Genomic DNA, 22,499 nt, shown 5'->3' with positions numbered 1-22,499 from the left:
TGCGATCCCCTTAAAAGTAGATGCCACCTGCGACTCAGCCAACCTGATTTACTTACTTAAATGCCCGTGTGGAAAGATCTACGTTGGCAAAACCAGCAGAAAAATAAAGACCAGACTTAATGAACACAAATCAAATATTCGCACCAAGAATACCAAGTCTATTTTGGCCACACATTTCAACGAGGCGCACCACAGTATAGCCCAGCTGAAGTACCTGGTATTGGAAATGGTCACCCACTGTGAGGGCAGAGACAACAACAAAACCCTCCTACAACGCGAGACATCGTGGATTTACAAACTCCAATCTTTGAAGCCCTTCGGGCTTAATGATCGGACTGAATTGAGTTGCTACCTGTGATCAGGTTGCTTGTTACGTTGCACCCGCATTCTGCATGTTTATTGTTACTTTTACAAGTTGTTGTAATGTCATTGTAACACATCCCACGATGTTTCACTTTTACCATTACAAGATGGCCGCTTGATTTTCCCTTCACTGGGATGTCTTTTCTTTATTTCTACCACCCAACACTTTCCCCTCGAACTCCGCAGTACCTACGCGAAGCCCGAGACACGTAGTTCACTTCTTTGAACCTCCACAGTAAGTCACCACAACCGCTTGTCGGTTTAGTTTACCGTTTTTCCAAGCGCTTTCGCTTGTTTACAACCGCTAATGGACTGTTTCATCGTTCCTTGCAGCACCGATGTGAGCTGTACACTGATGTGGAAGCGTAAGATACTTTCACATTGCATGATTATCCACGTTTAAATTTTTTACATTTCTTTTAAATTTTTCACATTTCTCGTATTCTCGCACTTCTGATTAGGGTAACATCACAAACCATCACTGGGTCTAATAATTTATTTAACTCTCTGTATGCACTAAAAAGCGCCCCGATTTATTATCATGCCCGCATGTTTTCTCAATCACACGTTTTTAGAATCACGTACTCACATTGTTCACAATGATCGCATGATTAGGACACCATATCTTTTCTCAACCGCATGTACTCACTTTTTTGTCACATTTTCACCGCATGTGCACAACCTTACTGCCGTCAATTTCTCGTTGATCTAAAATGCTGCTGTTGTATCCTTCCCAGAGTGCTCCTTGACAAAGGACTACACGAGTCCGAAATGCATCGGAGCATACTTTGAAACATACGTTATTGGATTACTTTCAATTGAATACATGGCGTGATGTAACGCCCCGTATAATGAACTTCTGAACTTACTAAATATACGCAAATTTTGCAAACTTATGGATTTGAACTTTCTTTTGAATCAGCCACGCTGAGCTACACAAGTGTGCCCGCATACAGGGTTGTGTTTACGTACCACGTAACACACTACTCTTCTAGCTGGTCTGCCAAAGGGTTCACACTCCCCTCCCAGTCCTCATCACCACCTTCTAGGCGGTAGGGAACAGTGAAACAAAAGACCCCTCCGGCATCGGGTCCGATGTCGACCGACGTCAGCCCGGCTCCGGGTTCATCTTGGGAGTGAGGATGGGTATGGCGTCGGCCAAGGGCACGGGTTGTGCCGGGGGCATAGCCGGCATGGGGGGGCATCGTCACCGGGATTGGCACAGGGGAAGGTTGAGTACGGGCTGGATCTGCAGGGGCCCGCCAGTGCTGGAGCCACCGGCATCAAAAGTCTAGGACCCCCGACTGGCACACCAGCGGAGTCGGGCCACCCAAAGAGGAGGTGGAGGGCCTCGTAGAACTTGTGAAGTTGAGCTGGGGACGCTCCGGATCCCGGAAACAGGTGGAGGCACGGAGTTGTCCCTGAAGAAGGCACAGGAGACGGAGCCTTAGAGCGATGACGCTCCGATTCCTGCATTGCGTCAGCCGACCGATGGGGAGAAGTCGTAGTGCACCGGTGCTTCTTTGCCTCCTTCTTTTGCTTTGACTTACCCGAAGACATCAAAGACTTGGAGTGCAACGAGGTATGGGGGCTCCACAAGACCTTTCTCTCGAACGAGACTGGTAGCGACGCAGAGCCGACCTCCAGGCCTCCAAGCGCTATCAGGACAGCTCCTGCAAACACTTAGGATTCATTGCCTGGCAGTCAGAGCACAACCTCAGGTTATGGTCGCGCTCCAGACACCAAAGGGTTTGAGAAACATTGCAGAATGGATGCAAGCCAACCTTCTTAAACTTAACGGAGAGAAGACTGAGGTGCTATTACTGGGCAAAAAAAAGGAGTTATGGGGCCCCGAAAATGGCCATCCGAAATGGATGTCCTACCCCTACCTAGTGAGCAGGTTTGGAATTTAGGGGTCTTACAGCTAGATTCATGAAGCCAAATTGCGATCGCAATAGCTGCGAATTCGCAATTGCGATCGCAATTTGACGGAAAGGAATTCAAGAAACAGAAATTTCCCAAAAAGCGAATTCGCAAAAAAAAAATTGCGAATTCGCTAATAAATTCACCGAAACCTGGAGGATGAGCATTTGCGAATCGGAAATTGCGAAAACCCATGGATTCTGCGAATTATATTGCGAAGTTGCAAAACAGTCGCAATTGCCATTCATGAAAACTCGCTAATTGCGAATAACGAGAAAATGGCAAATAGCGAGGCGCAAATTAAGAAGAACTCAAATCAGGTGGTAACCAGTAAGGAAAAAAAAAGATTTTTCAAAAAACGGTTAAGTAACTCCCAACTGGTGCAGGGCTGGCCAAACACATTTAAGGACATGCAGCTGGAGCCTGGGGATTCCCACAATGCCTGGACTCTACATGCTGGTGAGGCGGCGAAGGCTGCAGCGAGCTGCACGGAACAGACGGAGGATACAGGAGCGGATATTCCGCCAGCGGGTCACCCTTCTGGGCCAAACCAGGGAGCAAATCTATGCTCAGTACCGCCTGAGTGGGGCTATGATAATCAAGCTCATCCAGGACTTAGACCCCCTGATGCAGCACCCAACAAGGAGGACCAATGCCGTGCCCACACATGTGCAGGTATTGTGCTGCCTGCACCTCATGGCCTCCGGAAGCTTCCAGGGGATGGCCGCTGTTGCAGGGGGGATATCTCAGCCCACCATGTGTCGCTGCCTAAGGAGTTTCCTGGAGGCTATGCTGACCCGGCTACACCACTATATATCATTCCCCACCAGCCAACAGGACCTCAATGAGACCAAGCTGCAATTTTACAATGTAGCTCAATTCCCACACGTCATAGGATGTATTCACTGTACGCACATCCACATTTGCCCACCTGCAGAAACGGAGTACATGTATCGCAACCGGAAAAGCTACCACTCCCTCAACATCCAGATGGTGTGCAATGCAAAAACATTCATCACAGACATTGTGGCACAGTATCCGGGGAGCACACACGACTCCTTCATCTTCAGGCACAGCGGCATCCACACACGACTGGCCAGGGGAGACTTTGGAGAAGGTCACCTACTAGGTAAGTACACATGCCCCAAAATTGTACACTGTGATCATGTAGCTGCGCAGAACAGGCACTCACCCTCTGCTCCTTTCATTCAGGTGACAGCGGCTACGCTCTCCGCGAGTACCTCCTCACCCCATACCTCAACCCTGCAACACCACAGCAACGGCGATTTAATGCATCACACATTCGCACAAGGAATTGTATTGAGAGGACATTTGGGCTGTTGAAAAGCAGGTTCCGCATACTGCACAAGACAGGTGGGGCCATGAAATACAGTCCTGAGGTCTGCTGCCGCATCGTGGCCGTGTGTGCAATACTTCACAACATTGCTACCAAGTGCAGGATCCCTGTTGACATCTCTGGCAGTGAGTCTGAAGGGAACAACGCCCACCTGCACATGCGCATCATGCACGCGGGGGAAATCCTGCTGAAGGACACAGACGGCGCATCCAAATCATAATGAACTGTTTCTAGTGCACCCACTCCCCTCACCCAACACTTCACTCATGCATGGCACTGGAAATAATGACATGAGTCTGATGTATTATCATAGAATAAATATTATTGTTGGTTGCACAATAATATGGCATTATTTCAAACTGTAACATTAGAGGAGTATTGCTTCATACTACTCGACATTTTGTAGGGGACATGCTTATGTCAGCAGCATGTCCCTGCCCTATGAACATTAATGTCATTGGCGCCTCCGGCGCGCGGCTCCCAGTCGCCTCTCGGGCTCTTCCTCCGGCTGAGCACGTGATGCCGCAGTGGGCCTGCTGCTGCGGCGTGGAACACTACCATGTGACGAAGACAGGCTGCTGTGAGTAGATGTCCCCTCACTTGTGTCATCCCCTCCTGCATGGCCATGGCCATTTGGCTGCAGAGCCTGAACAGCAGTGGTTACCTGCTCCAATGCCCGTGCCACGTCCTGATTGCATTGGACCATCTGGAGTTGCATGGTCAGAGACCTACGGGCCAGCTGGGAAGTGGCATTCCCAATAACATAATTGGAGCGCGTGTACGCCGTGAGGCGTGTGAGGAGCTGGCGGTGGCGGCAGAGGTTTCGCTGCCTAACCATGGCCGCAGTGTTTTCCTCCAAAGCTGTGGTCATCCGGTCCATCCGGTCGGACAGATGTGCAATATTCCTGCCTGAATTGTGCAGCTGCAGGTGTATAGCTGCAAGGTGTTGTGCCTGTAATTGGTGCACGCGCAGCATGCAGTACTCTATTGAGAGCCCTGGCACACGCACAGTCATCCCCCTCCTGGCGGTGCGTGCTGTATTTTGGCGCCGCTCCCTGACCTGCCTGCTGGGCTGGGTGGGCACAGTAGGTGTGCGTTGTGTCGCTGGTCTTGCAGCTGCTGGGATTGCCGATGCCACTGGCATGGGTCTCACTGCTGACGATGGTGGTGCGCCTGTTGTAACTAGCCTTGCAGGTGGTGGTACGCCTGCTGGCACTGGTGCTTGGGCAGATGGAGCTGGTTGTGTGGATGTTTCTTCCTCACCCTCAGGATCCTCTTGTGTGTCATCAATTTGCAGCCCCTCACTTTCGCTGCTGGTGTTATCAGCGCCACCTGTGATGGAAAGTGGACGTTGATTAATTACATGTATCTTTGACATGTGAGGTTGCTACATGCATGCTGGCTACAATTCCCTGACTCGCTGTTGCATTGAGTACATTAGGACATGTCTGGCTGCATGGGAATTTAGAACATTGTGGTCAGACTACATGTCCCACAATGCTATAGGGATATTCTGGTGTGCATGGGCTGCATGACTGGGGTTTATTATGAGTAGCTATAGGGTCATGGCCATTGTTAGGGGACAGGGACGCAGTCGCATGGCACTTACCTTGGCTGTCTTGGGTGGGTCGGGATGAGTCCAGGCGGGTTACCCCCACGCATGCCTCAGGTTGTAATGTGTCCTCAACACGATCCTCCAATGGGGTGTTGGGAGGGACTGTAGGCTCTCCCCCTCCTGTTGCAAGGCGCTCACCCAGCCTCTCAGCCACCCTCTCCTTGGCACGACCTCGGAGGTCGTACCACCTCTTTTTGAGTTCATCTATTGATCTCTGTGTCACTCCAACAGAGTTCACTTTCGCGCGTATGCGCAACCACAGTCGGCGTTTCTCGGCCTCTGGCACCCTCCTGAGTCCGTGCCAAAAAGTTTGTTATGGTCTTTACAGACTCCATCTATTAGAAATTCCAGCTCCTGTTCGGAGAATTTCATTTTGCGCTTTCTCCCTGTGTCACTGGGCCCTGGTGCTTCCTGTGACATAGCTGCTGCCTGCAGGATCCAAATGCAAAAACTGGAGGTGGTTGGAGTGGAGCTGTGAGCTGTGCTGCTTCCAATTCTGCCTCAGTATTCTGAATGAGTGTCATCACTGTGCTCGAAATGCGACTTCCCGTTTTTGCGATCTCGCTATTAGCGAGATCGCAATTTGCGATCTCGCTAATAGCGAGATCGCAATTTCAACACAGAATTTGACAGTTTTTGCGAATTTTCTGCGATTTCAGGGAAATCGCTATCGGCTTTTGCGGCCGAATGCGAATCGCTATATTTAATCGCAGATTTACATGAATCCCATTATAAGAATTCTAAATTGCGATTCGGTATTAATCGCAATTTAGAATTCGCAGAATAGGGTTTTCATGAATCTGGCAGATAGTTAACTAACAACTTTCAATGAGGCAGCAAGCGGTGAAAGTGTTGTCCACTTGTTTTACCATCCTTAAATGGCTCAGGCAAATCCTCTGGATGATGCCATTTTCCACACAACGTACTATGGTCCATGCCCTTATTAAATCTAGGCTGAATTATGGCAACGTTTTATATCTTGGAGCCATTAAGGATGTAGTACGGAAGTTGCAACTGGTCCAAAACGCGTTAGCCAGCCTACTCTACAAGATCCCCAAAATAGCTTCAGTTTCAGACTCTCTTCCCAACCTGCCTGGGCGTAAGGGTTGAGAACAGATTAAAATTCAAAGCCTTGAGCTATATGTTCAGAATAAAAAGTGGCAAAGCACCTCAATATCTGAATGCTTTAGTTCATCTTTACCTTCCAACTCACACTTTACGTTCAGCCACACAGGCCAACTTCACGGTGCTGGGGATCAGGCTTTCCCGGATGGGCAGACGGTCGTTTTCTTATCTTGGCCCACTGATGTGGAACTCCCTTCCGATGGCACGTCGGACTGAAACCAGTTACATGATCTACAGTAAAAACCTGAACGGCAGCAAGACCGAGGTGCTCGTAGTGGGAGGAGGGCCTTCTGCTTGGTCGTCGGCGTGGTGGCCGCCCTGCCTGGGCGAGTTCCCTGCTCCTTGTCAGGAGGCCAGGAACCTCGGCGTGTGGCTGGACAGAGACCTGGCCTTTGGTCCCCAGGTTAGCCGGGTGACGGGGATGTGCTTCGGTGTCCTAAGAGCCTTAAGGAAAGTCTTAGATCTGCTTCCCATCTCTGCTCGAAGGACGCTGGTGCACGCCCTGGTCACCTCGCGACTTGACTATGGAAATCTGCTCTATCTGGGGGCCACGAAAAAGGTCATGGGCCGCCTTCAAGTGCTTCAGAACGCCACGGCATGGCTTGTCCTCAGGCTGCCCAGGAGATCACCCTCCATCCCTGCTCTTCAAGCCCTTCACTGGCTTCCTATGGAGAAGAGGGTTGAGTTTAAAGTCCTCTCCACATGCCATCGTATTTTGAGCGGTAAAGCCCCCGAACCGCTTCAGAATCTGGTGACCCACTACGAGCCTACTCGTCAGTTACGGTCTTCTCAGACCGGACTGCTGATGGTACCCAGGGTAAGGAAGGCCCGTATGGGAGGGAGATCTTTTAGATATCTCGCTCCCAGATGCTGGAATGTTCTGCCTCCAGAACTACGTCTTGAACCATCTGAAACCCTGTTCAGGAAAAAGCTTAAGACTCACCTTTTCAGCAGGTAGCCTTTAATGGGAGGGAGGGCGGCCACTTCTCACTTACTACAGCGCGGGGACACGCCAGTGGCGTCACCAGGCGCTTTACAAATGCCTAAATAAATAAATAAATAATATGTAGAGTCTATCTTCTTGTTCTTGCTCTTACCTAACAGACGTCGCCGGGAAACCCTTGGGTAGCTGTGTGCCTAATAAGACTAAATTAACAATAACAATAACAAAGGCAAACGAGGTGCGGGTCCATCACAGACATCAGCTTGTTAAAGCGTTGCAAGGCTTGAACCCGGTCTGTCTTTGGGACATCCCTCACGCACCAGGAGTCAGACTCCAAAAAGAAGTTGACAAAACATTGAAAAAGTTTGGTATAAAAGTGACTATGGGGTAGCTCGCTCCGGATCTGCGCTAGGCTGGTGTGGAAAAAAACAGAACTTACATCAGTGCGCAGGGGCAGCATCTAAGTAGGCACCGCAACATCATCCCGGTGACCATGACGCAGACGATGGATGCGGAGTCGACCGAAGCCACCCACCAACGTGCAGGGGTACAGCTAAGAAAAAAATTCTCTCAATCCAGTCTGACGCCTGGGGTAATTCTAAGGTAAGGAATCTATAACTAGCTGTCTCTTTCAGATATACTACTTCTTGGAAAGGCTCATCTCTAATGGGCTGAGGACTGGTAGCCAATGGAGCTTGGCCCTGCCACCGCTCCTAGAAGCAAGGAACTTGGGGATCCTCTTTGACAACAAGCTCTCGCTGAAGGACTATGTGACTTACACATGTGGTACATGTTTCGGGATAATGAGCCTCCTCAAGAGGATTTTACAGTGGCTGCCATGGGACTCTCACAAGACCCTCACCCAGGCCCTGATTATTAGCCGCCTTGACTATGGTAATGCACTCGTAGTAACATCAACGCATCTCTCCATGCCAAGCTGCAGGTGGTCCAAAACACTGCAGCCAGACTGGTTAATAAACAGCCTCCAGTCATCCCATCTGTCCCTTTGCTTAGACCTTGCATTGGCTCCCTATAAAATAAGAGAGCAATCTTCAAACTTCTCTGCTTGACACACAAGGCTTGGGCAGGTAAAGGACTCAAATATTTACAGGACAAATTGAGATCTCACTGCCCTGACAGAAACCAGAAATAAAAAAAATCAGTTCCTTCCCTGCCCTCTACGCATCCGCATATCTAAATACAAAGGATGGATCTTCTCTTACCTGGCCCCGTTCCACTTGAACAAACTTCCCTTGGCCATTAGGGCATGTATGGATTTTGCTGGCCTCAAGAAACAGCTTAAAACCTGGCTGTTTTAAGTAGCAGCTCCTGACTTTCTGCTATCTCAAGCGCGAGATGTCCCCTCGGGGATGGGACGTGCGCTATGACAAATACTGAATAACATAACATAGCTATTGCACCATTGAAATATACTTAGCTTTCTTCACACCAAAACATACCTTGTGTTTAGCTATAGCTGGAGGCTGCTTTAAAACTTCCTTTACAGTCTGTATCACCGTCTCTGTTCGCATCACACTAATAGAGCGGACTAACTCAACCAGCAAAAGTTGTTCTTCTGTAGCGATCGAAATTACCTGAAAAAAATCCATTTGGTTAGAGCATTAAATACAATATCTCAAGATAAATCCAGGTAGGGTATTACTATTTCTTCTTCAGGGACTGACTGGGGGTAGACGTTTACAAGGCATGCACCCCAAGCCTAATCTCTGGATGTAGTGGCTGGGAGTTGAAGTATGGTCATCTCAGTATGACTGTGAAGGTCATGAAAAATCACATTCTATTGATATGAAAATTATATTGTAGATGTACAGTAACAGTCTATTGCAACATGTGCGGCTAGAATAAGTCTTGGACAGGTTTATGAACCAGGAAGGTGATGATGAATAGGTAACCACAATTCACTGGAAGCCAATATAGTTTTTGATACACCAGATAACACATGCCATGGTTTATTTTTTTTAAACATCTTTTTGTTAAACAGTTGCTCAGCATATCAACATAGCTTTATGGGCAAGATTATATCCAGTAAAGGCAGGATAAAAACACATTTGGTTGTTGGCAATAAAAATCAGTTGGTTGAGTAAGGCACAATTCCACAATGTGAACATAGCACAGTACACAGTTACAATACAATGTAGCACCAATTAAAGGCAGTCGCCTGACCTCTATAGGCTCTCCATAAGCACCATATCTTCTCCCACTTTCGAGGGCAGCCTCTGCTTTGGTAGATCACTTTATTGGCTTGCTGGCACCAATCAAGATCAATCTCCCATTCTGCCACTGCTCGCACACATCCTGATGCAAGCATCAGCCACATTTTGGGATATTTGGGCCTTGTTTCTTCCTCTATAACCTCCAGGAGGTGCCATCGCACCTCCACTGGGACGGTCAATTCTGTAACTCTGACCATGATTTGTCGCCATGATTTTTTACATGACCCAGGAAGGCTGACTAGTGTTTATAACGTTTGTAGTTTATTAAGATTTTTTTAGCTGCCCTAATGCACAATAGATTCCAGTAGGCATTACTCTCCATTTGCACATCTTGGTTTTAACATTAGAAGGAGGTATCATATTATTGGGGAGTTAGCTAAAGCTCTGTCAATCATAAGACAGGCTAGAACACCTCAATTGTGACATGGCAATAGTATAAATGGTAACACAGTTTATCTGGTATTTACAGACTTACATGTAAAATAATTCCGACAAAAAAATTCAGCATTTGTAGAGAGAGACTATACTCACTCACATAGAATGGGGTGAATAACCTCATATATGTCAAGAGGAGGGTTATGGGACCTAACCCTCAAAAGATCATCTTGAGCCTTTAAAGGGGTCATTGAGAAATTACAGTACAAAGGATGAGAGCTGATTAGAAGGATATTTTAGGGCAGGTGGTCTAGATTTATGCTAGTCAGTTATTTAAAATGATCAACCTCAGACTAGGTATGGCTTAAAGATATAATGCTATCAGCCACAATAACCTCTGAAGAAGAGGCAAAAAGCAAAGGATAAACATTTTAAGTGCCAGTCGTAGCTCCTAGCTGTAAGGACAATTTCCAGGCAAAAGACAAGAGTCTCACGAGGATGATAAACAGTAATATGTATCACCAAAGGAGTATTTAGTACTCACCAACTGGCACAAAAACACAAACTGTGCTGGATCAGCAAGGGAGTTGTGGTAAGCCAAGATGGGCATCCTCTCAACTGGCCCTAGAGTTCTGCATTTATTTTAAAAAACAACAATCTCGACAGAGTAATTCTCAGTGCCGCATTTATAAGGTGTAAGCAATCGCAAATTAAGGGATAAAGTGAAGGAGCTACAGTTACCTTGTCCCATGGCAATAAGGAATTCATACAGGGGCAAGCCAAGAAAAGCAAGAAAGGCACAAATTAATTTAGCCTTCTCGTGGATGAGATCGTATGCATTAACAAACTTATGTGCAAGCTGGGTCTAAGTTCTGGAATTCTTTCCAGGTGCCAGTCAATGCACATGACTCCGGATAGCAGCTATGGGGATAAATTGCTTCTGCTAACTCCATTGCCTGTAAAATCACCTCCCCATACAGCCCTGCCTCATGTTACCATAACGAAAGTCATACTTTCTTTTAAATGCCCTATGAAAACCATTATATATATATATATATATATATATATATATATATATATATATATATATATATATATATATTTATATATTCAATCAGAGCAGGTAGCCTTAAGCGAAGCACTGCCACACGAAGTTTTTCAATAAGCACGTTTATTTGAATCCATTTCACTTGCTCGATCCCCAGCAGATTTCAGAGTCTCCTTCGAACATAAAAGCCTGACGCGTTTCAGGGATGACCCTTTCCTCAGAGGCAATGTTCGTGAAGGTCAATCAAACAGTTCCTGGTAGTGTCTACTCAAATAGCTCTCACCTGCCTCTATGGGCGTGTCTCAGGCGCACTGCATCCTGGGCTTTGTAGTGCACTACCCTTTAACCCACAGTGGGGCTGCTTCTTCAACCTTGCAATTGGAACCAATATTCTCCCAGTGGAGCGAGGAGAGCACTGGAACCTGTCAGGAAGCGCACTTGTAGCAGCGAAAACGTGTCCAAGGCAGCACCACCTGTGTTGGCGCTGCGCCTGCCTTCGTTCCAACACTGCAAGCTCTAACCAAAAGCCTGCATGGACCCTCATTCAAGGTGGGACTTGCTTCTCGACTGGGCACAGCCGGAAATATTCAATCAGAACAGGTAGCCTTAAGCGAAGCACTGCCACACGAATATATATATCAACAGAAATCAATAGCCTCATGCAGCAAGTAGAACATGCTGCTGATTGCCTGTTGCTGGATTTAGAAAGGATGATAGAGGTCATGACATGCTTAGGAACTCTGCATATACTGAGTTGAAGATGAAGCAACACAAATAAAACTCTTTATTATGTTTCTAGAGCAGTGCTTTGAAAAGACCACACTCAGGAATCAAATTCCAGGCTGTAGCGTGCCTCCTGGCACATCAAGCACGCACCCACAAACCCACTGCAAAAGCTGCTGTCGTATGACTTGATAACTATATGCACAGTGCTCTGATACCTGGAAATGTCATGTTTGCGCTATATAAAACTACAAAAAATAAACAAATAAATACTTGGGCCAAGCTCCACTGATAAGAAAAACACACAAACAACAGGAAACAACATGTTACAACCAACAGAAATGGACGAAAAGTATGTGGCAAGCACACAAACAAATGAAAAGTAAGGTCGGGCTGTAAGCCCCTTTTCAAATTTATATTTGAATACAAGAGATTTTGCAAGCACGGTGTAGACAAAACCGAAAAAGTTGGGGAACTGTTATTGTTAAATTAAAGCAGTATAAGCACGTCTTGCCCCACAGATTCCATCCACTTCGACTTCTGCTTCCACAACTGCTGTCCTTTCAGTAATTGTTAACTGTTTGTAATATGCAGCTGCTTGTCATGTAGTTTTTCACAATGAGTAAAGGTAATCTTGCACCGCTACTCACTATGCTGTTCCTGTTTCTGTGAGTGAGTGACAAGCACTGCTGCTGCTTATGTCTGGTTCTTACTGAAGCTTAGCAAAACATTTTCACTATAGCATAACCAACTCTATTGGCTTTGTTGCTTCTTTTTTATCTAATTTAGTGAGATAGCACATCAGTCTTCCCAATCACTTTTGATGGTGCTACTCTGACCTCCCAGCTCAGTGATGGTCAGTTTGCCTAAGGACAATGACTGCGAAATAGATGGAGGATTCAGTGGGGTATAATTGCACAGTCAAAGCAATATGGACCATTTATTTAAGGAAACAGATTAATTTTATTATAGCATGACACAAATTGCAATAAAAAAAACTTTGCAACAAAAGTGGTTTTTGCAGAAGGGAAAAGTGGAAACCTTTTTGGCAAAGCTAGTGGAAACCTATGTCATGGCTGTAAGGTATAGAATGAGAAAGTGAAGCTTCAAAGAGATAAGCACTGACTCTATATTGCAGCTCGATCCAGGAACAAGTCAGTTTAGCCAAAAATAGAGTGAGCTGGAGAAAAGTCTAAAACTGGTAGCAGCAATGATTGAATCTGACACACTGTTGGTTTTTTTCTACGTGAAGATGGACAAGAATCCGTGGACCTCATTTAAGGGTCACAGTTGGGACCCCTGGAGAGTGTCTTGCGACCCCTGGTTTCAGAGATCACAAAGAAAGTGGCAGAACAGAATCACAACAAGGCTCTCATGAGCCCAGTCTACTTTTTGATGCTCAGCCAAAACGAGGTTACTTATCTTCAGTTACGCCTCATCTGGTAGAAACTCTATCTAGCTGCAGATTCCTTACCTTAGAATATTCCAGAGGTGGCAGACTGGATGTGGAAAATCTTGAGCAGGACCTCTGTGCGCTGCTACTTTGCGCCTACCGGCCACAGAAAAAACTTCATCTGCACTGGATGGGATGTGTGTAGTACCTACAAAAGTGCCACCCCAGCATGCTGATATCGGTTTGTTACATGATGATTTCTGCGCCACATCAAAAGGATGAATGACCAGTGTGCAGCTACTAAGGGCCTACAGGGACCATTTGTGGCAGAAAAACTGGTTCGCAGAACAAGGAGGATCAGTAAAGAACAGGCAGATGGATAGAGTCTCTACCAGATAAGTTGTTACTGACGGAAAGTAACTTATTCATCTAACAGAGGCTTCTAGCCGCATATTCCTTACCTTAGAATAGATACCAAAGCAATTACTCCTCAGAGGTGGATCTGCGAACTGGATCGGACCAAAAAGTCCTGGAGGACTGAACAGTCAAAGTGCCCAGTCACGGCGGAACGGACTGTCCAGGCAGTAGAGTTTGGTAGATGTCCTCAAGGATGCCCATGTACACATGCCTGACACATGTCTAGGACAGGAACTGCACAATCAAACACAGTAGTCACAGCATTGGATCTGGTGGAATGAATCCGCAAGCCCTCAGGCAGTTGCTCCTTGTTGCGGTCCCACTCACCTGTAAGCCCGGAACCATGGAAACAGAGATAGTCCGACATCTCACCTCCAGGCTAACCCTCCACACTGATAAAGCAGGATGGGTGGTTAGCCCTAGGGGAGAAATAAGAGCAAGAATGAGTTGAGACTAAAGCAATCGTGGCTCGCAATATGAGGGATTGTCCTGTTCTGGGGAATTGCAGTCTCATTGATAGGTAGTCCTGGACACCGGTTCCTATAACACACAATCACAAGGAACACCATGTATGTATTCATGAGATAAAACGCACACCTCATGCCCGATTCAATACAACCTCAGATATGCACTCACTAGTCATAAACATAAGAACAAAACGCCAATCTCCATAATCCTCCAGAAAGCTGAGGGACGTTTTTTCAATCAAGAACGTTTTCCTATTAATATTATGGGAAAATATAGTACCAACAGCCAAAAAGCACAAAGTCTCAATATATATTGCCCACAAATCCAAATAAGAGAAAGGATTCCAAACTCAAAGTCTCAGAATTGCTGGGGATAATCAGAGGAATTTAAAGGTGGGTTACAGGTGTGGGGCATTCAAAAACAAAGAACAGAGCCTGATAAATCCTAGGCAGAAAGACTATCCATATAGGGAAGATGCTGGTTGAGTATTAGCAGCCAGGTGGTAGAAAGAGCGAGCATCCTGCTATGCGGTGAATGAATAGGATTCCACGATGAAATGACAGAGCCTCAGAGGGCCTTGTGTCGAGGAAGAGGTACCAGAGGTGAGGGGCAGGGAATCCAGAGACAGCACGGAAAAACGCCACGCTGAAAAGCAGGAGCTCAAGGTTCCGGGGCCAGCCAACAAAGATCCTTCTCCCAATTGGACAACTAAAAGCCGAGCACTGTGGCAAATGGGGACGAGCTAGATAGAGGCTGCGTCTCCATGCCACATGACTCATGACAAATAAACTTTACAGAGTTCTCGTGCATAGTGAAGGACATGGGCCGGAGGAAGGTCGAAAAACAAGCCAGGCTCAAAACGTACTTCCTGAAAAACACCACTGTTCAACAAGGTAACAAACACTGCACACACCTAAGCAGACACATACAGTGCTCACTACTGGAAGTGATGGGTGTGTGCCTAGGGGGGCATATCCTCCTGTGTGGGTCCACAACGGGAACAAACCGTGCAAGCAGATTGGGTGGTGAGAGTCCTTGGCTAAGGAGGAGCAGATCTTTAGGAAGAGTACAATCCGTCTGGAGATGGCCCGCTTCTTGACTGCTTTGCCCTTCTTCGCTTCAGCGAACTGAACATAGACCAGACCATCCACATGGTGTTTTTTGATGTGATCGATACAGCATGAGTATACAAAACAATGGGCAACCCAATAAACTCTTGGAGGCTTGGGTAATCTAAACGATCAGGTAATGATGCCTTCAAGGAATTCTTTTTTAGGAATCAATTTCAGAACAAAATTTAACAAAATAAATTAACTTTAAGCCCCATGTGTTGACTTAATACAAACAATTGTTAGAAGTGAATTAGTTCATTAATCTACGAGTCACTAGGCAAGCTGAAATGTATTTAGTCAAGAAAACAATGATACAAGGGTGTATTCTTCAAAGAAAGAAACTTTATATAAAGAGTTATATTATTTAAAAGATACAAACTCCAATTCACAAAATGACAAAAGTAACTGAGATGAACATTTTTCTATCATGAGTACTTTTGCTGTAACCCATTTCGCATGTTAGGAAGGAACAACATCATTGACTATGCAATAAACGTATCCTAGGACACAAATGACAGAGAAAATGGGTTAGATTGTCGACGTTTCGGTCTTTATAGTGTAGACATCAGAAAGACCATCTTCAGGACATAGGTTCTTTTGTGTATTGATGACCCCGACAAATTTAGGAATCTGATCGTAAGTTCCAGAAACATGTTAGATGGCATCACTGTTGGTAGGGTACATCTAAAATTGAAGTTCACTAGGAAATGGCTACTGTAGGAAGGTGGATATCTGACTATGGTTACCCCCAACTTTTTGCCTGGTGTTTTGCTGGTTTTTGACTTAGTTGGCCTGGGATCCTGCTATTCAGGACCCCAGGCTTCCTGCTCTCTCTGTTAGAATGGATTCCATGTACCCTAGGTACATATCTAATTAGATACTGAGTCACCTTATCAGTCCCTGTACAGCATACCTTAGGTATCCAGGGCATAGGTGTACCCAGGGCCTACCAGGGGCTGAAGCATGTATTATGCCACCCCTGGCTGGCCATCTAAATCTGACACAACTGGCTGTATGACAGCTGGGGCAAGGTGGTGTAAACACCCTTTGCTGTAGATATAGTATACCTATATCTAACCCTAAAATGTACACATATATTCCTATCAGTCACTCCTATGGAAGGCCTTATCAATCCTGAAGGCAGAGTGCTTGGAATTATGTGAGATGGTGCTCTGGCATGAGCTGAGCCAGTTTGCAGCTTGCGGAACCAAGTCCTAATAGCTGTTCCATGATAACGCTATACCATATACTCTTAAGTGCATTATCAACCTCGCGGTTAAATGCTAACTCTGGTATAACATTATCAAAACATGTCGAGTAAGGTGTCATACGATTTGGAATACTACCCCCTCGCCAATTCTGGCGACGGGGGTAGCATTCCACCCTTCTAGAGGGACACGACATGTATGTAACTGTGAACCCCGGTTAAAGTTAACTCCAGCCTCAGCATCACAAAATGGATGCTGCCACCACAGACACAAGTCTGACCTCCTGCTGCTGGGAGTCCTTCCAGCGAGGATGGCTTGGACAAAGGGTTTCCTGCCTTGGGAGGTGCTAGCACCACCCCAGACAGGATTTTGTGTATTGAGGTAGGGAGGCCTGAAAGGAATGAGACATGCCTGGGGCACACAAGGTGCCCTGTGCAGACACCGGTTCAAACCAGTTGCTGGGGCATCCCTGCCCCAGCTCTGGCGGGAAACCGGACAAAGGATAGGGGGTGTAACCACTCCCCTTCCTGGTCCCACCCAGGGGAGGGACCTAGTCAGTAGTGCAGCTCCCTTTAGGAGAATAAAGGTAGGAGCTGGTCCCATTCCAGATTAGATTATCCTGAACTATTCAACAAGAAGAAACTCTGGCCTTCGACGTTCTGCTCCACAGAAGACTGAAGAATCTCCCTTGTGGGCAAGGAGTGTCCACCCTGCAACTGCAGGCACCATCAAGCGTCCAGCGGCTTCACTTTGTCGTCTTCCCTCGAGGATCCAGACTTCAGAGCCCGACGAGACCCAGATTCCCAGACCTCTCCGACCTCAACCTACATCTACAGCAAAGCTGAGACCCGTGGGTGCGACGAGACACGTGTGACCGGCCATCTTGAACGAACCTGCACTTCGCTTCCAGCACGACTCCCGAGGTAAACTCGACCAAGTGCTTTGGGGACTGAGAAGCCCCAACCCCGAGCAGCCCCTGCACCGAAGATCAGCCCTCCAGCATCCATGAGATATGCGTGGGGCCCTTCTGCTTGGTTCCTGCTCGACGCGTTGTCTGGTCACTTGCCGGCTGGCTAGTGGCCTCCTAGACGACGACCCTTTGGATTTTCACTGCTGATCTGGTTGCTCCAGATTGGCCCTTGCTCCCTTCCAAAAGAGGGGCACCCCGGACTCTCCTAGTCCGCACCAGACGCTTTCTTCACTCACCGCGTGGGTTGCCTTTGCCAAGGCCTGTTGCCTCCAATCCCGGATCCAACACCGCCGACAGCGAGAGCCTGCGTGGGACAGCTCGTGCCTCCATCCTGGTCGTCGAAGACACCTCCTGGTCCACGTGGCTGCAGAGTCAAGCGTCCACTCTTCACCTGATCGCAACGACGACATCTGGTTCCTTCCTGGTTCCACTCCAGTCACTGGCTAGTGACTGTGAACATTGTCCCCTCTGCTTTCAGGTCTTCTTCTTCAACAATCCACCCTTGGATTGCACCGGACATCTTCCTCCTGGTCGCCTGCAGCATCTTTTCTTACAGGCTCCATTGACTTCAACGCGAGAACCCGACGCACTTTGACACCTATGCACCCGCGGCTAGGGTAGTTTAACTGTCCTAGTGTCCAGTTCCACAGTCGTTTTAGTCCTACCTAGTCAGGATTGTCCGTACTCACCTTTGTCTTGAACTGTACTGTCCATAGACGTTGTTACGCATCTCGCGTGTGAGTTCACATTCTGCACACGCGTTCCGTGGGCCTCCTATTACTTACCTGAAGTTAGTATAGCGTGGTCCCATCGATCCTACAGCTTCTGGACAGCTCCATTCCTTTTATCGACTCTCACATTCCACTTACTTAGTATATGGTTTGTCGTGCCCTAGGGCACCATTGTAATTTTGTGCAACTTGTAGTATTTTCCGTAAGAGATTGTCATGTGCTTAGCCCTCTGACCTCATAAAGAGTTCAGAGGTGTTTTGGTATTAATAAATATACTATTTATTTTCATAACAACCTGTGTGGTGTCCTTTCACTTGGTATTCAAGGGGTTATATTGTGGTAAAACAGCTGGCTTCACATGCCTAAAGAGTTTAGCCTAAGACTGCTATGTCCATGCTACCATTAGGATAGCTGGTCTATAAGGTTGACTTACAACCAATCACCATAAGGGTTGTTTGGACTGATACAAGGTGATCACTAGAACTAGTGAGCATCATATATCAGGCCAACTTCTCACATTGGTGTGCAGCGGTTGGGATTTGAGCTTGCTGTTGTTTTTACCACATATAATCTTGAAATATCATTTGAAAGATCACATAAGGTACCTAGGTACATATAACAAGCTTAGAAATACTCTGAGTTCTACTGAACCAGCTGTTGTAGTAGAAAGGGCCTAGCACACCCTGACTACAACTCTTAGCAAGGGATCAGTAGGAAAACCCATAGTGTAGGTAGGTGTTATGTTATGTTATGTTATGTTATTTTTATTTATATCGCGCACAGCTGCCCCAGCAAAGGGGCTTCCTGGCGCATTGATAAGGCAAACACAACACAGCACTAACAAGAAACAGAAGGGAAATGAGACACATCATAGGGGCTAAGCAAATAGAAAGGTCTTGATGGCCCGTCTAAACTGAAGGAGCTCATCAATGGCCCGGATTTGCAGAGGAAGAGAGTTCCACCAGCTTGCAGCCAGGACTCGAAAAGAGCGGCCACCAACTCTACTCAATTTAAAACGCGGAACCACTGCTAAATTCTGACCCAGAGATCTAAGAGTGTGCGAAGGAACATAAGAAATCAACAAATTCTCTAGGATTTGGGGGGATGTACCCTTGAGGATTTTGAATGCAAGGCAAAGAAAATTGAATTTAATCCTGTGCTGCACAGGGAGCCAGTGGAGAGAGCGCAGGGATTTAGACACCGAGCACCGCCTAGGCAAACCTGTCACCAGTCGGGCCGCAGCGTTTTGAACTCGCTGCAGCCGAGAAAGTTCTGATTGGTTAATCCCCGCCAGTAGTGAGCTGGCATAATCCAGCCGAGACAACACTGATGCTTGGACCACCAGTTGTCTTGTGGGTGCATCAAAGAATTTGAGGATGGGTCGAAGTCCTCTAATAATGCCATAGCAAGAAGCCGCCACCTTCTTGGTATGACAGATGAAACTGAGGGATGGATCAAGCCACACCCCCAAATTTGTTATCTCTGATGCTGGGGAGGGAGTCACACCCAAGTCCGAAGGCCACCATTTGTCACCCCACAGTGCCACCTGTTTACCAACCACCATAATCTCAGTCTTCTTGGTGTTTAACTGGAGACAGTTGGAATTCATCCAGTTAGCCACTACCCGCAAACCATCGCAAAACCTGGGAGCCTCCAGATCTGAGTCCCCACTCAGTGTGACCGCCAGCTGCGTGTCATCTGCGTAAGAGACCATCGTCAGGCCCCACCGCTTGACGACCGCAGCCAGCGGTCTCACATAAAGATTAAAAAGGGTGGGACTCAGCGATGACCCCTGTGGGACCCCCTGGTCTAACGGGTAAGATGACGACTTACCGGGCGGGATCGCCACCTGGAATGACCTGTCCGTGAGAAAAGATCGGAACCAGCATAAGGCGAGGCCAGAGACGCCCACTTCCTCAAGTCGCTGAAGCAAAATCCTGTGCGAGACCGTGTCGAAGGCGGCACTGAGATCTAATAACAATAGTGCCGCCGTCCGACCCGCATCAAGCACAGAACGCAGATGTTCGACCATAGAGAGAAGGGCCGTCTCCGTGCTATGACCCGCACGGAACCCGTTCTGAGTAGGGTCAAGGATGTTAGCCCTACCAAGATGGTCTGAAAGAGTGGCATTCACGTGGGCCTCCGCAACTTTCGTGGCCCAAGGAAGTAAAGAGATAGGGCGGTAGTTTTCAGGTTTAAGGGGGTCGAGGGTCGCCTTCTTCAGAATTGGCATGACTACAGCCTGCTTCCATCTGACGGGAACTACTCCAGAAGAAAGGGACAGGTTGATCAGAGACAGCACCGGGGTGCGACAGACCGGCGCCAAGATCTTAAGTTGGGCCGGTTTCAACGGATCTGCCGGAGATCCTGACTTGATTTTAAGGCTGAGAGAGTCAAACACCTCCATAGATAGGGGGGGCAAGATGGAAAGACACTCCCCATCACCTAAAGTGCAATCAACCCGCTCTAAAGTAGGGGAGCCCATAGGGAAAGTGCGATAGATGGCTTGCACTTTTTCGTGGAAGAAGGAGGCCAGACCCTCGCAGTGGGCGTCCGAGCATATTTCCGTCGCGGTTGCTCTCTTAGCCATCAGGTCCTTTAATACTTTAAAGATGAGTTTCGATGGATTAGCAGAATTCTGAAACTCATGGGCATAGAAGGAAGCTCGTGTTTGACACACTGCCCTGTGGTAGATCTTGATCTTAGCAAGATAACAAGCCTTCAATTCCGGGTCAAACGACTTCCTCCATAATCGCTCGGCCTGTCTACAGGCCCTTTTAAGAGATGCTAAGGCACTATCGTACCAAGGGCTCGGCTCCTTCCGACGACACTTGGACCAACACATAGGGATCAGAGAGTCGAGGGCCCCAGAGATCCACTCACAAAAGGAGTCATATCCACGATCAACCTCAGTGAGAGGGCCTAAAGGAGCCTCCTCAAGCATATGGTAAAAATCCTCCAATCTTAATTTGTGCCAATGTCGTTTGAGAACAAGTCTGTCCTGAGATAAAAAAGGAGATTCAGACAAGGAGCATGCCGTTTTCACCAGCATGTGGTCTGTCCAGACCAGCTGGGAAGAACCAAGAACTCTAAAACCTTCTAAATTTGTGAAGAAAGGGTCAAGAATATGACTGCCTCTATCTGTGGGAGTAGTAATCAGCTGAGACAGCTGTAGAGCCTCAAGATCCGCCAAAAAGCTCCTGATGGAGGGTAAAGAGGGGCAGTCAAGATGGAGATTAAGATCTCCCATAACACTGAAATTAGCGCAACCTAGTGCCTCTGTAGTAATATAATCAGGGAGAGCAGCCCTAAAAACGGAGTCACAGCCCGGAGGACGATAAATTAATAAGCCAGAAAGGGTAAACTGGTGACTAAACGCAATTTTAAAAAGAGCGCCTTCACACCCAGAAAGTTTAGCGGCTTTCCACTCACAGGGGTAGCACCGTTTAGTGGCCATAGCAATGCCTCCACCTCTAGTCGCCCGATTTAAGGTAAAAATGGCATAATCTGGGGGGAAGGCCAGGTTAATTATCGAGGAATCAGAGTCCTGGAGACAAGTTTCAGTCAGGAAAAGCACATCAGGGGAGCCGTCAATGAGGAGATCATATACCTCCTGGTAGTGCTTCACCAGTGATCTGACGTTTAAGCTCCAGATACTCAGGTCCCGCTGTCCTACCTTCTTTTTATATATGCATCACTTACACCTCACTAGAAGCATGTCTACCCATGGAGAGTCTTCAGAGACTCCCCAAGTGGTTAGTGACCCTCCACAGGTCCTTTCCAGATATGCAGTTCTCAGTTTCCAGGAGATGAGACAATTGTGTACCTCCAGGAAATTGAAACAGGGTTCTAACCCTACCACTCCTTTTCTGTTAGGTCTCTTAGAGACATATGATGCTAGAAAGGCTTCTAACACAGATGGGAGCATGCCAGCCTTAGAGGGTACCCTTGGAGATCCAGACCTCCCTGAAACAGAGAATGCAGAAGAGGAGGAGGAAGAAGAGGACACCTCTGGGGATGAGGCAGACAAAGGTCCTGAGTTAGTCAGCAGACTTACAAGGGCCAACTTAGACCTACATAGGGAAGGATCTGAGGGACCCCCAGTACTGACCCTGAGCAGGCCTAACTTTGGAGTTACTGTCAAAATATGAGAGGAGCACTCAATAATGTGATTAACAGACAAATGTTTTTGAATTAATATGGATCTTCCGTTCCTTCTTTATTCGTTTCTTTATTTCTGTTCTTTACAAAATGCAGAGGCACAGCCAACGCGTTTCATTCCCTTTTTTATGTGCCTTGGGAATTTCGTCAGGGCTGCAAAAAATATTTTATACACACATGAGCACCTTTGTCTCTCATGTTTGAACAAAAATTGACATACATTACATATAAATAAAAGGTGACTTGAAAGTACACCAGTAGTCTTTGGAGTTAGAAGAGATAGGTCTCATTCTAGGGACTCCAATAGATCTGTGCACTCTCATGCCTCTGCTC

The 22,499-nt window shown here is 47.1% G+C and overlaps 1 protein-coding gene across 2 annotated transcripts in view; it reads right to left on the bottom strand.

Moving 5' to 3' along the window:
• Positions 1-22,499, bottom strand: part of DOP1A (DOP1 leucine zipper like protein A) — a 1,012,538-nt gene that overhangs the window by 328,303 nt on the left and 661,736 nt on the right. For both annotated transcript variants that reach the window (XM_078648131.1, XM_078648132.1), the window contains one exon: positions 8,787-8,921. In XM_078648131.1, coding sequence (XP_078504257.1) covers positions 8,787-8,921 — 135 coding nt within the window. The remainder of the gene's footprint in view (positions 1-8,786; positions 8,922-22,499) is intronic.

Source organism: Lissotriton helveticus, chromosome 6, assembly GCF_964261635.1.
Source record: "Lissotriton helveticus chromosome 6, aLisHel1.1, whole genome shotgun sequence".
Lineage (NCBI taxonomy): Eukaryota > Metazoa > Chordata > Amphibia > Caudata > Salamandridae > Lissotriton > Lissotriton helveticus.
This window is presented reverse-complemented; position numbering and strand designations above follow the sequence as displayed.